The 12,902-nt window shown below is 44.6% G+C and overlaps 1 protein-coding gene across 1 annotated transcript in view; it reads right to left on the reverse strand.

Annotated features, from left to right (window-relative positions):
- BAZ2A (bromodomain adjacent to zinc finger domain 2A) overlaps positions 1 to 12,902 on the reverse strand; it is a 40,459-nt gene that overhangs the window by 9,738 nt on the left and 17,819 nt on the right. The window contains exons 8-20 of the mRNA XM_081896652.1: positions 11,390 to 11,449; positions 9,974 to 10,054; positions 9,649 to 9,882; positions 7,822 to 8,076; positions 6,219 to 6,433; positions 5,466 to 5,540; positions 4,901 to 5,063; positions 4,180 to 4,239; positions 3,844 to 3,988; positions 1,988 to 2,565; positions 937 to 1,165; positions 269 to 424; positions 10 to 173 (exon numbers count right to left, since the gene is read on the reverse strand). Coding sequence (XP_081752778.1) covers positions 10 to 173; positions 269 to 424; positions 937 to 1,165; positions 1,988 to 2,565; positions 3,844 to 3,988; positions 4,180 to 4,239; positions 4,901 to 5,063; positions 5,466 to 5,540; positions 6,219 to 6,433; positions 7,822 to 8,076; positions 9,649 to 9,882; positions 9,974 to 10,054; positions 11,390 to 11,449 — 2,415 coding nt within the window. The remainder of the gene's footprint in view (positions 1 to 9; positions 174 to 268; positions 425 to 936; positions 1,166 to 1,987; positions 2,566 to 3,843; positions 3,989 to 4,179; positions 4,240 to 4,900; positions 5,064 to 5,465; positions 5,541 to 6,218; positions 6,434 to 7,821; positions 8,077 to 9,648; positions 9,883 to 9,973; positions 10,055 to 11,389; positions 11,450 to 12,902) is intronic.

Raw genomic sequence — 12,902 nt, forward strand, 5'->3', positions numbered from 1 at the left:
GGTACCTACTCGGATCTGTAGATCAGCCATGAGTACCCGCTGCTCCAGCTCCTCCACCCACTGCAGAACAGACAGGTCTGCCTCAAAGGCCCGCTCAGCCATCGACCACTGGGCCAAGGTTTCCTGAGAGACAGGGTGGGCGGAATCCTCAGGATGGGTATGGAAGATGGGATCTAGGTGGGAAGAGCAGAAGAGTCCATTAGAGAAGTTAGGGGTGTGGTAACGTGGCTCCCTGCCTCACTCCAGCCATACGATGAGAAGTTCTTACCATTGGCAGCTCGGGCACACACCTCCCGTAGGTACTCCTTGTGCTTGATAAGGTGCTTGTGCAGGGCTTTCTCGCGGATCCCTCGTGGGTGCAGTACCTGCACCACGGCTTCCAGCTCTTCTGGATCCTGCAGCCACCACCAGCCACTCTGCATCTCTGCAAGGAAGAGAAGAATGGGGAGGGGGAGGGGAACCAGCTCAGAGTCTGGGGCCACTGAATAAGCCACCGTTTCCGCACAGCATGCCTGTTAGCTCCCAAATGCTGCACTCTGGGTCTTGTGTCAGGTCAGCATGCACGCAAGGAACTGCACATCAGCTGCTTTCACGGTTCAGGAAGCCTTTAAGTAATGTGAAAGACAACCATATCTAGTGCAGCACTTGAGGGGGTTGTCCTTAAGAACAGATTTTTTAGTCCTCATGGGGAAAACGTGAAACTGCATTGGCAGTTTCTACAAGGTCCTACAAACTGAAGACACTGTGGGGTGACGCTTCCAGGGGTTAGGAGATACCTATGGTCACTCATGGCGGATTCTCAGTCGTGTCTTCTTACAAATGGCAAACCATTTCATCTTCCCTCACAATCCTTTTCCAAACCATAGTATCAATAACTTCAGAGTACGCACATAGTACAAATTATACAGAAGAAAAGGAGATGCAGGTTTCCCTCACCTGGAGGTATAGGCTGTGCTGTCAACTGTGTCAAATATTTTTGCTCAATTTGCTTGAAGAGTTTTGTAGGGGGGCGCCCCCGCCGTCTCGGCTGCCCTAGAGGTTCCTGGCCTTTAACGGGGACATCCTTGGCTCTTGAGGAGCAAGTACTGTGAATCCTGGAGCTGGAATGGAGAGGGGTGGAGGCCAGTTGTGGCAATGCTGGGCTGGCGGTGGAAAGGCCATTCAGCTGTGAAGAGGGAAAGATCAGGATGCATCAGACAAGGCATGAGCTCTAACAGGGCTTTAAAGTCAATCTTCTAGTGGAGTTGCCATCTGCTCAAGGAGCTGCCTGGCTGTTTTTTTCAATCATGCCAACACTTATAGGTTACTATGTGGGCTTGAAAAAACTCAGCTACTACCTTATCTGAAGTCATTTGTTGTCTTATTGCTAGCTATTATATACGAGTGGAAGGCACCAGGGAATGGTGTATATTAGCAGGGTAAGAGGATAACGAGATAGAGGACAATGAGATCAACAAAGGATGTTATAGTTTATCTATACCAAGTTGTGTCCTGAGGCAGGACAATCTTATAACCTAAAGCATCTCTGAGAGATGCCACTTCCACTTTTGCCTTGAAAGCTTCGCAGGAAGAGATCTACCCACTCAACGAGAAAGCTCATTCTAAATGACTTTTCACGGTTAGGAAATCCTTCCTGATGACAACTCTAAAACTACCTCTTGAATTCTAATCTATTACTTTTTGTCCGATTCTCTATGAACAGTAGTTTCCTGACATTACAGCTTCCTGTCTGATAGTTCCTACCTTGAACAGATAAGAAATGCAAAGCAATTCAGAAATAGCATTACCACCACCAACCCCATGCTCTAGTTGCTACATGGAAACAGACCACTCACAGGGAACTGTCCCCAGGATGCAGGTCAAGGCCCTGCATTCAATTCCTTGTCTTAATGCAGGCACCATGTCCTTTGCTCCTCCACTGACCCAGGCAAGATCAGAATTGGAGCTTGCATTCCCTGGTAATGAAAGGTCTCTAGATGACACTCACCTGCCGGGTCGAGGCCTTTGACTGGTCCCTGGTCGGGGGCTTGCAGGTATGGGGGGCAGCTTTTATAGAGGGTTGTTCAACGGAGGTAGTAATTGGAGAGTCATTACAGGGTGCCCGGGGCAGCAGATTGAACCAGGCAACCTGTGTTTCTGTGGCACTTTCATCCTCTGCGGCAGAGTCTGGCAGCTCATCTGGGGGTAACGGGTCCCCTTTGCCAGGGCTGCTGTCTGGGGTAAGCACAGAACTGTTGAGCAGAGAGGATGCCTGCTGTGTCTGGCTGAGCCAGGACAGGAAGGCCGACTGGCTGAGGTCATGCTGGGATTGGCCCATGGGCACACAATCCTCCAAAAATCCATTGACAGACATGGGGGCGGGCTCTGGCAACTTGGGCTCCGACGACTCAGGCAGCAGCATATTGTCCCTCCACGGCCGGCTCCATGACCAAGAAGTTGTGCCATTTACATAATCAGTAACCGGTGGAGTCTCAGTGGTCTCTTGTTTGATGGGCAATGCCTCAGGTTCTTCCTCCTTCAGGACCTCTTCCTTCTCTGGCACGTTCTTGGGTGTCTCAGGGGAAGCTGCTTGGGAGGCAACAAAAAAGATATCTCCCTAGGTTTCGCCACAAGATGGTGCTAAAAACTTATCTCAAGAATACAATGTCAGGGGTGGGTGCGGGGAGAACCTGTGGCCCTCCAGATGCTCTTCCATCAGCTCCAAGCAGCATGGCTGATGGTTAGAGATGATGGGAGTTGGGAGGGTCCAATGTCACCTAAAGGGCCACCGCTTCCTCATCTCTGTATGGAGTGAAGGAGGCAAGCACAGGTACAGCAGATCTTTTCTCTTTTGGAAATTATCTTCCCTGCCTCCACCCCCTGACTGCAAGATAAACACTGATTCAAATCATTTGTGGGTGTGGGTGCAGCTTTCTTGAGCGGGTAGAACAATGAGAGAAAAAGCAGCTAGCGCCCGAAAGATCAAGCATCAGCTTTTCAACAAGGGAGTCATTGGTCAAATGTTATATACAGCTGAAGTCTAAAGTGCGATTTAGTTCGCAGATATAATGCCCTATTAAATTACTCCACCCATCCAAATATATCCCGTGCTGCCTCTGCACCCTCAGCAAACTTCAGTTAAATTGGCATTTCAATTTAAAAAGTGATATGTGGCCCACAGATTTAAAAACAGACATACAACCATCCTGGCTCCACTTCCCACTTCTACTCTGATCTTTTTGCCCCAAATTCTGAGGTGCCCCATGGCTCTTTCTAATTAGCCCATTAATTCTGATCTATTTTGCCAGCTGCAACAATCCTTGTGGCCCCAAGTTCTGAGGAGGGAGCCACCCCACAAAAAAAAAACACGGAACACCACAAGAAACACGGGTTCTTCCTCGTCAGACCGGGATCTACAGTGCCATCTCTTGCTTTATAATAAAAAAGCAAACCGATAAATAAAAATAATATAAAATAACTATTAGGGCAAGGCACATATTAACAAAAACCACAATTTGTACGATAAAACAGGAACTATAAAATCGCAAATCAATAAACTGTAAAATAAACTAATAGGCAGACCCCAAACTCAGTAATGCCACCAGTACATTCCAAATGCCTGCATAAAGAGTCAGGTTGTTATTGAGCGCTGAAAAGAAGCCGCCATTGGTGCCTCCTGGGCCTCTGGGCGAAGGGAGAGAATTCCAAGGCTCTCTCCAACATCCTCACATAATGTATAGCTCCCAAGGAGCCCCTCACCACAGGTGAACTTAAATGTTCAGTCAGGACGATATAGGAACAGGAGTTCCTCAACTATCATGGCCCCAAGTAGTTTAGCCTTTGTACATCTTAGGCTCTACATACCTGCTGAAACCTCACAACCTTCTACGAAGACCCCACCTAGGTGAGGCAGCACCCAATACCGACGTCGATATCGATCCTGCCCCAGGGATGAAGCCCGTAGCAGCTGTGAAGCATGGAGCAACTTCTTGCGGAAGAACATCTGGCGCTGCAGCAAGAAGGAGACCAGTAAGAGCACCATGTGTTATAAAGTGCCTGTGCAAAGCTCTGGTTACCACAGCAAAGAGTAACACACCGCCCTGATTATTCTACTGACAATCCCCAATATACACTTTAAAGTCTAGCTGCTACTACAGCTCCTTCCATTCTGTACTTATCTTTTCAAATACAAGCATTTACCTTGGAAAGCTTTTCAATTTGTCTCTCCAGCTCAGGCACACTGGAAACCGGAGTGTCGTGCTGGGAAAGAAAGAAGATAACTTAGAGCCAAACCCTCGTGTTTCCCAGAAAATCTAGGCTGAATTGCTTTGGATACATTAAAAAAGATGCTAGAAAGAAGAAAGTGGGAAGTGATGAGCGGAAGGGAGGATCCAGCTGCTGCAACTTATGAAGTTGCAAAATCCACTAAGAGACGGGGGGAGCCCTCTTATTCTACAAAAGCCAACACAGAGAATATAAGACTCACTTCTTAAGACCCTTGCACCTTGCTAAAAGAACTGGTCGTTTTGACAAGCTTAGATCTGCCTCAACGTCCATGGCCGAACATGATTTTTACCAAGGGTCACACTACTTTGAAGTTATTAGAAAGCAGAGGCAATTTAAATCTGTTCTAAAATATTAACTTTTATATGTTTTCAAGGATGGTTGTGAATTTCTCTTGATTTTATTGTTTTATCTTTTTGCAAACCGCTTTGAGGTTTTTTTGCAATCAAGCGGTGTATAAATTTTATGAAATAAAATAAAATTAGTTGGTCCAATAAAGGTTATTGCTCAAACTGTCCTGCATCTCATGCCGTATGACCAACACTGCTCCCTTCAAACCTGCACTTTGCTATTAGAACAGATATTCAGGGACACTGCATACGCCCTTCTCAGTTTACTCGCTCACACCTTCACCTACCTCATTGTCTTTCCGTGTCCTGCATGCTCTGCTTCTCTCCTCCTCCATTTCCATGTCCTCATTCTCTTCATTGATGCGTGAGCTCCGTCGCCACCGCCCTTCCTCCAAGCCTGTGATTTCTGACTCGGGGCGTCCTGTCTTCTTGGCTAGAGCAATCTTTAACCTACAGTGCAACAACAAGGCACCGGTAATGGAGAGAAAAGGGACACAATACATTACAGCGAGGGACTCTGGGATTGAGACTCAGGGCAAGTGTTATCCAGCTACTGCGCCTGCATGAGCTGATGCACAACTACTAGCCATCTGGAATTATTTCCTTAGGTGACCCACATACCAAAGGGAGGAGAACCAGAGGGGAAATCCTCTGGTAAATCCAAGAAGGTGGAAAATAAAGCAATCAATAATCACTTTGGCTCCTATAGTAAGATTCCACACCACCAGACATTACTTGATTTAAATAACTATAAGAGTGAAATGATCTCAGCCCTCTTCATTCAAGTGCCCCTCCCACACCCACTGAGCTTTCTGGTTACACTGGGTCAAAACTAAATCCATGGATATGTACCTGCGCAGCTTTCCTTCAATGATCCATTTATTTCTCCTGTGGTTAGACATGTTCTCTAGGGTCTTGTCAATTTCACTGCAAGAGTTAAACAAAAAATTAGAAAGAGAAGTGGGGTGGGGTTCAACCGCAGAGAATTGGAAAAGATTCCCTTTTAATCAATATATGCACAATGCTCATTCAAGATCCATTACCCACCCCACTACACATACACAGTCCAGTCTACAAGAGAATCTGTCAGCGGAAGAGTAAGGCAGCCACTCATTTCTTTAAGGCAGACATGCAAAGCTTATGTAGGGACATTTGGACGTCCAATACTATTCTAATCTGTTCCCAGTGGTATCTTCCCAGAAAACAATTTGTTCTCTGTTCAGCACGTTTTCTACACAAAGCTCGGGTGCTATCTGGGTGGCCACATGCTAAAGTGCACAAAACCATTTATCTATTTATTTAACAGCATTTTTACCCCAATGTTCAGTCAAATAATGCTCCCAGTGCAGCTTGCATAAAATCAACAATGAACAAGATAGTCCCTGTCTACAGCCGTGCAACCTTACTGTGGTCACTAAGCATCTAAGATATGCTGAACCATCTAGCTCCTCTGCTTGCTTTCCTCTCTCAGCTCAAGAGAGTAAGATAGTATCATGGGGGAGGATGCCTCCCCATCCATATCTACGTATTATGAGCTCAGACTGTCACATACATATGGCCATGAGAGACACAACTCAGCAACTTGCCTGAGCTACCACCACTTACTTGATGATAAGGGCACTGCTGTTAAGTTCATTGACGAGGAAGGCCAGCACAGCAGCCTTTTTGTCAGGGGCTAGTGCCTGGAAGGGTTTAGTGCGCAAGCAGTCACATAGGTTCTCATCTGCCCCATAGGCTATGAGGAAGCAGCGAAGGATCTCAGACACAGTGTCACGGTTCAGGCTTATCTCAGAGAGTTTCTCGCCGAGGATCTTCAGCGACTGGCAGAAGAAAGGAGAGGACAATAATCAAGATGTGTCTGCCATGCCAACAGGAACATCCTGCACAGCATTCAAGACTCTTTCAGAAAACTACCACCACCTGTAGGAGAAAACTACTCCCACCAAGCCAAACCTCACTAGGGAGTGATCTGTTCACAACTGGGTAATAATTAGCCACCTCCACCACCTTAATGTCAACTCTAAACTGTTCTTTTTTTAAAAAAATAATAGAACAAGAGTATGGCTGGCAATATGTGTTGGGTCCATAATGTATTGAGACTGCCCCATGGTTAGAACAACGGTTCTAAGCGAAACAGGCAAATGTGCTAATACGTCCAATTTGCAGGTTTCAGATTTCACACAATTTCTCTTGGCGCAGAATTTTGATTAAGCTGCCTCCCTCGACCCTTTAAAGTGCAAGTTTACATAGGGCTAGATAGAATTGATGGCAATAAGTAGAACAGATGCAAATAGATCACTGGGGAGGAAAAGAGCCATGAAGATCTCACACCATGATCAATGAAGCCTCCCTCCAAACTCCCTCTCATAAAAATATTTAGCAGATAATTCCATGCAACTTTTAAGTTCTCCCTGAAACCTTGAATGCTAGAAGCATTCTTTTTAAAAAATAAAATAAAATGAAAAATTCTATTCTCAGGAACCTGCACTGCAAGCCATAGTCTGCCACTAGCAGCAGGCTTGCAGCTATAGCAAGCCAGCATCCCTGACAATGATGCTTCTTCCTATCCTCCATAGACAGCAATCTAGTCTACATCCTACTCACAAAGTAGATACAGGAAAAAACCACAATAGTCAGGCCTGCATGTATACCACAATTCCACGGGAGAACAGGAAACTTGCATAATGTGGTATTGGGTGCAGCTTCCTGAGACTCTCAGCTTTCATTTCAATTAAAAATATACAATGTTTTTCTAGCTTTCTGAGCTTTTCGTTTGCATAAAAGTGTGTAGGCAATGCCTACTAACATCTCAGAAGAAAGAGGGCTTGTTGAAACAGATTCTCGGTGCTTGGGGCAGAGTTTCAGTGCTTTGCACAGTTTGCTGCCCTTCCTCATAGTGAACTCAGAATATGCAAAAATAAGAGAAATTGTGCAAATGTATTCAATTTTCCTTGGTGCAAAATTGGGGGGGTTGTCTAAACTATGTCTCTCTCTCTCTCTCTCTCTCTCTCTCTCTCTCTCTCTCTCTCTCTCTCTCTCTCTCACACACACACACACACACACACAGCTCTGATTATACCATTAGAATATTCGGCATGCACCAGACTACAAACCCATTCCGTTTTCACACCAGTACTTCAGTCCATATGATTTCTTATATTCAAACATGCAGATTGATGTGACCCAGAACATGCATACATGGGCCTACCTGGCAGAAGGGAGGGAGGCCAGGATCATACAGTGCAGCCTTCACCAGCTTCACCAGGAGGTCTAACACTTCACCCAAACTATCGCCTACATTGAAGAGGCCCTCTTGCAGCGTACTCAGACTGGGGACCTCCCTGGCTACATCAAAGCCCAGCACCTTGCCATAGTTGTGTAGGAATTCCACAATGGCTAAGCAGTCTGAGAAGGCATGGCTGGGCAAAACCAATCCAGGGATGCGAGAAAATTCTGGAAGAGGCTGGGAAAGACAAAATATCAGTACAGAGAGCATCAGTACAGACTTGTGATCTAGCAGAATAGCTAGCCCTGCTCATAGTGCAACTCAGCCACATGAAAGGCTGATAATATACAATGTCTAACAAGGTAGAAAATCAGAGAACATTTTCCCAGTGTGGAAAGCCTGCCAGCCCTCCAAAGCCAGGTGCCCAGATTTCCCTGTCTCAAACTATATTAAATTCCACCAGATCAAGTCCATTCAGCAACATGAATAGATACAGAGAACTCAAATGCCACAGAAAAATACTTTAGTGCCTCAGTGAGATAGAACTGAATAGCTCAGACAATCCTAGCCTTTTGGGGAAGAACTAAATGATCAACCCAGTAAATATATGACAAAACACTACATCAGACGCTAAAGTCTTATAATTGGCCATAGGTGACAGAACAATGTTGTGAGACAATCAAGTGTCTCAACTGAGCAAATATAGGAAAGTACTGAAAGGCTCACATATTTAGACAAAAATGCATTGTTTGTTTAGTATTGGTACAATTAAGGAATCTGGTGCAGAAACCTGGCATCCTGAGATGTAAACATCTGAGCCAGAGTCGCCGCCTCAGTTTCAGTGCCAGATATCATTTTGTGGTAAACCCAGAAGACCCCCTAAGCTGATGCTACACAACAAAATAGGGTTGCTTGGGCGGGAGTGTCTTGGTAAGGGATGAGGACTTTCATGTTACAATAAACACACAGCTGCTACAGGTTTGAAAATTTCCCCTTCATAATATTTGGAACAGCATGGTATAGGCATGGTGCACTGTTCTATGCTGCATTATTTGCTACTGTTAGCATGCAGCACAGAAACATACCATACTGTGACTTCATAACACTGGCAAGCTCCTCTAGATATTAAGAGGTGAAGGTAGGAATTAAACGTTCAACTGCTATTTTTAATAGTGGCTCTGCTTTTACGTATCATGTAATTCTAGCCAAAGCTGTACAGGATAGTTAATAGTCTGGCAGACGTTTAGAAAATAAGGAGATGCTTAGGGCTTCCTTCATCAGTTGGCAGGGCTTCAACTACCTACACAGCTTTCTCTACCCACCTTTGCCCATGACTCTTCTTCCCCATCTCTACCCTTAATGCCAATCCATCCCAACTTTCGTAAGACTGTCCAAACCACACTGCAACCAACCAACCTCCCTCCGGACCCCCCAATCCCTCGCAATGCCAACAAAAATAATTTTATAAAGGACCTACCCACGTGAGGCTGACACAAAAATCCCTGCACAAGCATTATGCAATAGATCATTAGCCAGTAAGATCATTATTCAATCAGATCATTATGTCCCCACCTCTCTCCCCTCTTTCCCCCAATGCCTATGACAATAGTATCTCACACCGAAAATAAACAAACTGTGAAAAAGACACTGTGAATTGAAAGCAGAGACGCTATATGTTCTTTTCCAAGCTTGTTTGTTCGTTTTACAATACAATTTTTAAAAAAATAAAAACTGATTTAAATAAATAATCAAACGAATGGAATAGGGGGCTGTCTCCCAACCTCTAAATAGCCAAGCAATTCTATGCACCTGGTGGTCCCCTAGACACATATCTTCAGTGGGCTTCTTCATTTCCTCCAGAATCATTTGCTGCCGCTGTCGTTCTTCCTGACGCCGAGCTAGAAGATTCTTATCCACCTTTCGGGGAACTTTGGCTGGTACTGGCAGCTTTTTTTCCTTGGGCTTCACTTTTTCTTTCAGCTTTGCCTTCTCCTTCAGCTTCTCTGGCTTATTCTTTTCTGGCTTGTTCTTTTCCTTCTTTACCTGGAGAGGAGGAGAGACATGGCAAGGTTTACATGCAATTATTCAGGACCTGCCAACCTTCCAACTTTTCAAAGGGCCATTTCTGACCCACCTTCGGCTTCTTTTTTACTTCCTTGGCCTTGACCTCTTTGGGCTTGAGTGCCTTGGCCTCTTGCCTCTGCTTATTTTGCACCTATGGAAAAAAATAAGCATGAGGAATTCTGTCAAGGAGAGAATCCACTCAAAAAGAAGAAACCTAAGGGGAAGGGGAAAGCCATTGCTCTGTCTTTACAGTAGTAGCTCCCAAAACATTTACTAAGAACATTTATCAATTAAAGTTTGACTGCTTTTTGGCTTAACCAGGAGATTCTTTTCCTATATTTCATTAATTTATTTTCAATATTTATAGACTGCTTTTTACTATAAATGTGGTTTCCAAGTGCTTTACAAAGCAGTAAAGAAATGCATCACTGCACTGACAACACATCAGTCAAATAATAAAACAGGTGTTTTAAACAGTAAAATCCACAGGTAAAAACCTAAAAGAAGTCTCACACAACTTACTTAAAATATCTAATTGAATAGAAAGCTCTTTGTCAAGAACCTGTAAGTTCAACAGAGAGGGGGCTTGTCTGATCTTAGCTAGGAGGGAACTCCACAGAATTGGGCCCGCAATAAACATGGCTCCTAGTGGATAGCAGCTGAGCCAGGAGGGATCAATAACAGAGACTCCCCTGCTTATCTTGTGATCAGGTAGGGATATAAGGAATCAGGCTGTCCTTCAAGTATCCTGGACTCAAGTTGTTAAGGGCCTTGGAAATTAATAAAAGAACCTTAAACTTGCCCAGAAATATACAAGCAGTCAGTGCAAACTTTTAAGGACTGCAGTTATGAACTGGTAGTGTGTCCCCACCAAGAGTTCAGCCACAACATTTTGCACCAGCTGGAGCTTCCAGCCAAGCCCAAGGGATAGACCCTTAATGCCCCGCTCCACAGCTAACTAGGGTAGCATACATTCACACACTGCTTAGATTCATCACACAATCAATAGTGGGATTTGGCATTCTGAGCATCTCAGCTGTGAGTAAATGCTTCTATCCCTCTTGGCTGTAGAGAAATGCCTAGAATCACATCAAATTAGCGCACAAGCAGTGGGAAACTTATTCCTTGCTTTCCTGTCCCTAAAATACAAACCCGTGTAATTTTTTTTCTACATTCCTTTATGCAATTCAAATTCTTTGCCAAAAAATAAATAAATCCATCCTTTTAAAATGTGAAAGCAGTGTTATGCCAACTGACTTAGAGATATTCCAGACTTGGGTGCACAATTTGGAATGTTTGTCTTGGGGTACACACACATCCTTACTGGCAACTGAAGAAGGAAGCTCTCATCACCCCCCACCACCACCTCACCCCTTCAGCTTGGGAAATGCTCCTTTCATCCCAAAAGCATCCCCCTCTTGCATAGGGCGAGAATACTGTGACCCCTTCCCACCAAGAATACACTGTCCTGTTCTACTGTATGTACCTTTTGCCTCATTTTCTTTTTGATCTTGCTCATCTTCAGCTTATCTTCATCACTGAGTACCTCTGCAAATACAAACGGAGAATGAGGGAATTTTTAAAAAATTGTGAGACTAGACCAGCCCGCCATTCCATACCCAATAGTATCCTTGTTTTATAGCAGACTTCCCAAAGTTGGTGCCCTCCAGATTTTGGGAGCAAAACTCCATCCATGATGGATGATCAGGAATTAGAGGAGCTGTTGTCAAACAACATCTGAAGGGCACTAGGTGGGGTAAGACTACTTTACATAAGGTACCACTTCTCCAAAAGATGTAGACTTAGGATGATGTTCCTAAGATACACAAAAGGGGAGTGTGTCTCTATCTCAATTGTTAAAGTTTTATATCCTTCTCCAAAAATGCCTCTTATTAATGACTGCAACCCTGAATGAGCATCCATAACCACAAAATCTCTCATTACTACCTGCTCTGCTATCAGTCTACGTAAGATCCCAAGATAAGACATAAACCAACATGTTCTCTTTAGAGTTTTGTCAGCTGTACAGATACAGTTGACAGGAATCACCAAATCATTTCTCACCCCTGAAAGTCACCACTTCTCTCTCAGGCACACCGCTATAGATGGGAGGTCTGTGTTCAGGAAAGCAGCAGTGCTCCTTCCCGTTTCCTCCTAGCCATAACCCATGTCTTTGAAAGGTAAGTAGAGAGAGCATTTTCCTCTCCCTGCCACCCCCCGCAGCCATACTGCCACTCAGAGGACCTGTCTGTTTATCTATCTGTCTGCCTGAACGTGTGTTGGGGTGAGGAGTAGGTCTGAATGTGTATGCATGCTGAGTGTGTGTACGTTTGTGTGAACGCACATGTATAACTTGGCCATGCACACTTCTGATCACATCCGCTGCTGGCATGCAGCCCTCGGAGGGTTAGGAAAAGGTTAGCCAATGCTGACTGGAAGCTACTCATGATGCACCAGGACTGACCACAATCTGTTTAAAGATTGGTTGCGTGCAACCCACATAGAATTCTAGTCATATTTCTACTCCTGAATCTCTGAGCTCGTCTTTAAATATATATATAAAGCACAAGTTTTTATCCCTCATTGCTGTGGAGACACAAAAGAAAGCTAGGAAGACAATGTCTGCAAGTACTTCCAATCCTCCAGGGCAGAGCTTTGATGCCATGTTTAGCTACCTGCCCCTCCCCTCAGTCTCCGGTCATGTTCTCTTACCTATATACTTTTACTGCCCCTTGCTTATCCGTTTCTCTCTTCCTGCTGCCACACCGCTCCTTGACAAGAAATTCCAAATTTTGCAAAAACTCAAACATTAGTTTCCAGAAAAGGCATGCAAATGGAGATTGATGTAAAATAAGCAGATTTGCATGCATCTTGTTGATATATGCTTTTAGTTTTGAGAGCAAAAATTGAATTTTCTTGGCACACAGAATGAACAGCCCTGCCTCCAGAGACTGACAAACAACCCCTGCCACAAACTAAAGCTCTTTCTTGTGAAAGCT

The sequence above is a fragment of the Podarcis melisellensis genome (genome assembly GCF_964234715.1).
Source record: "Podarcis melisellensis genome assembly, chromosome: 2".
Taxonomy (NCBI): Eukaryota; Metazoa; Chordata; class Lepidosauria; order Squamata; family Lacertidae; genus Podarcis; species Podarcis melisellensis.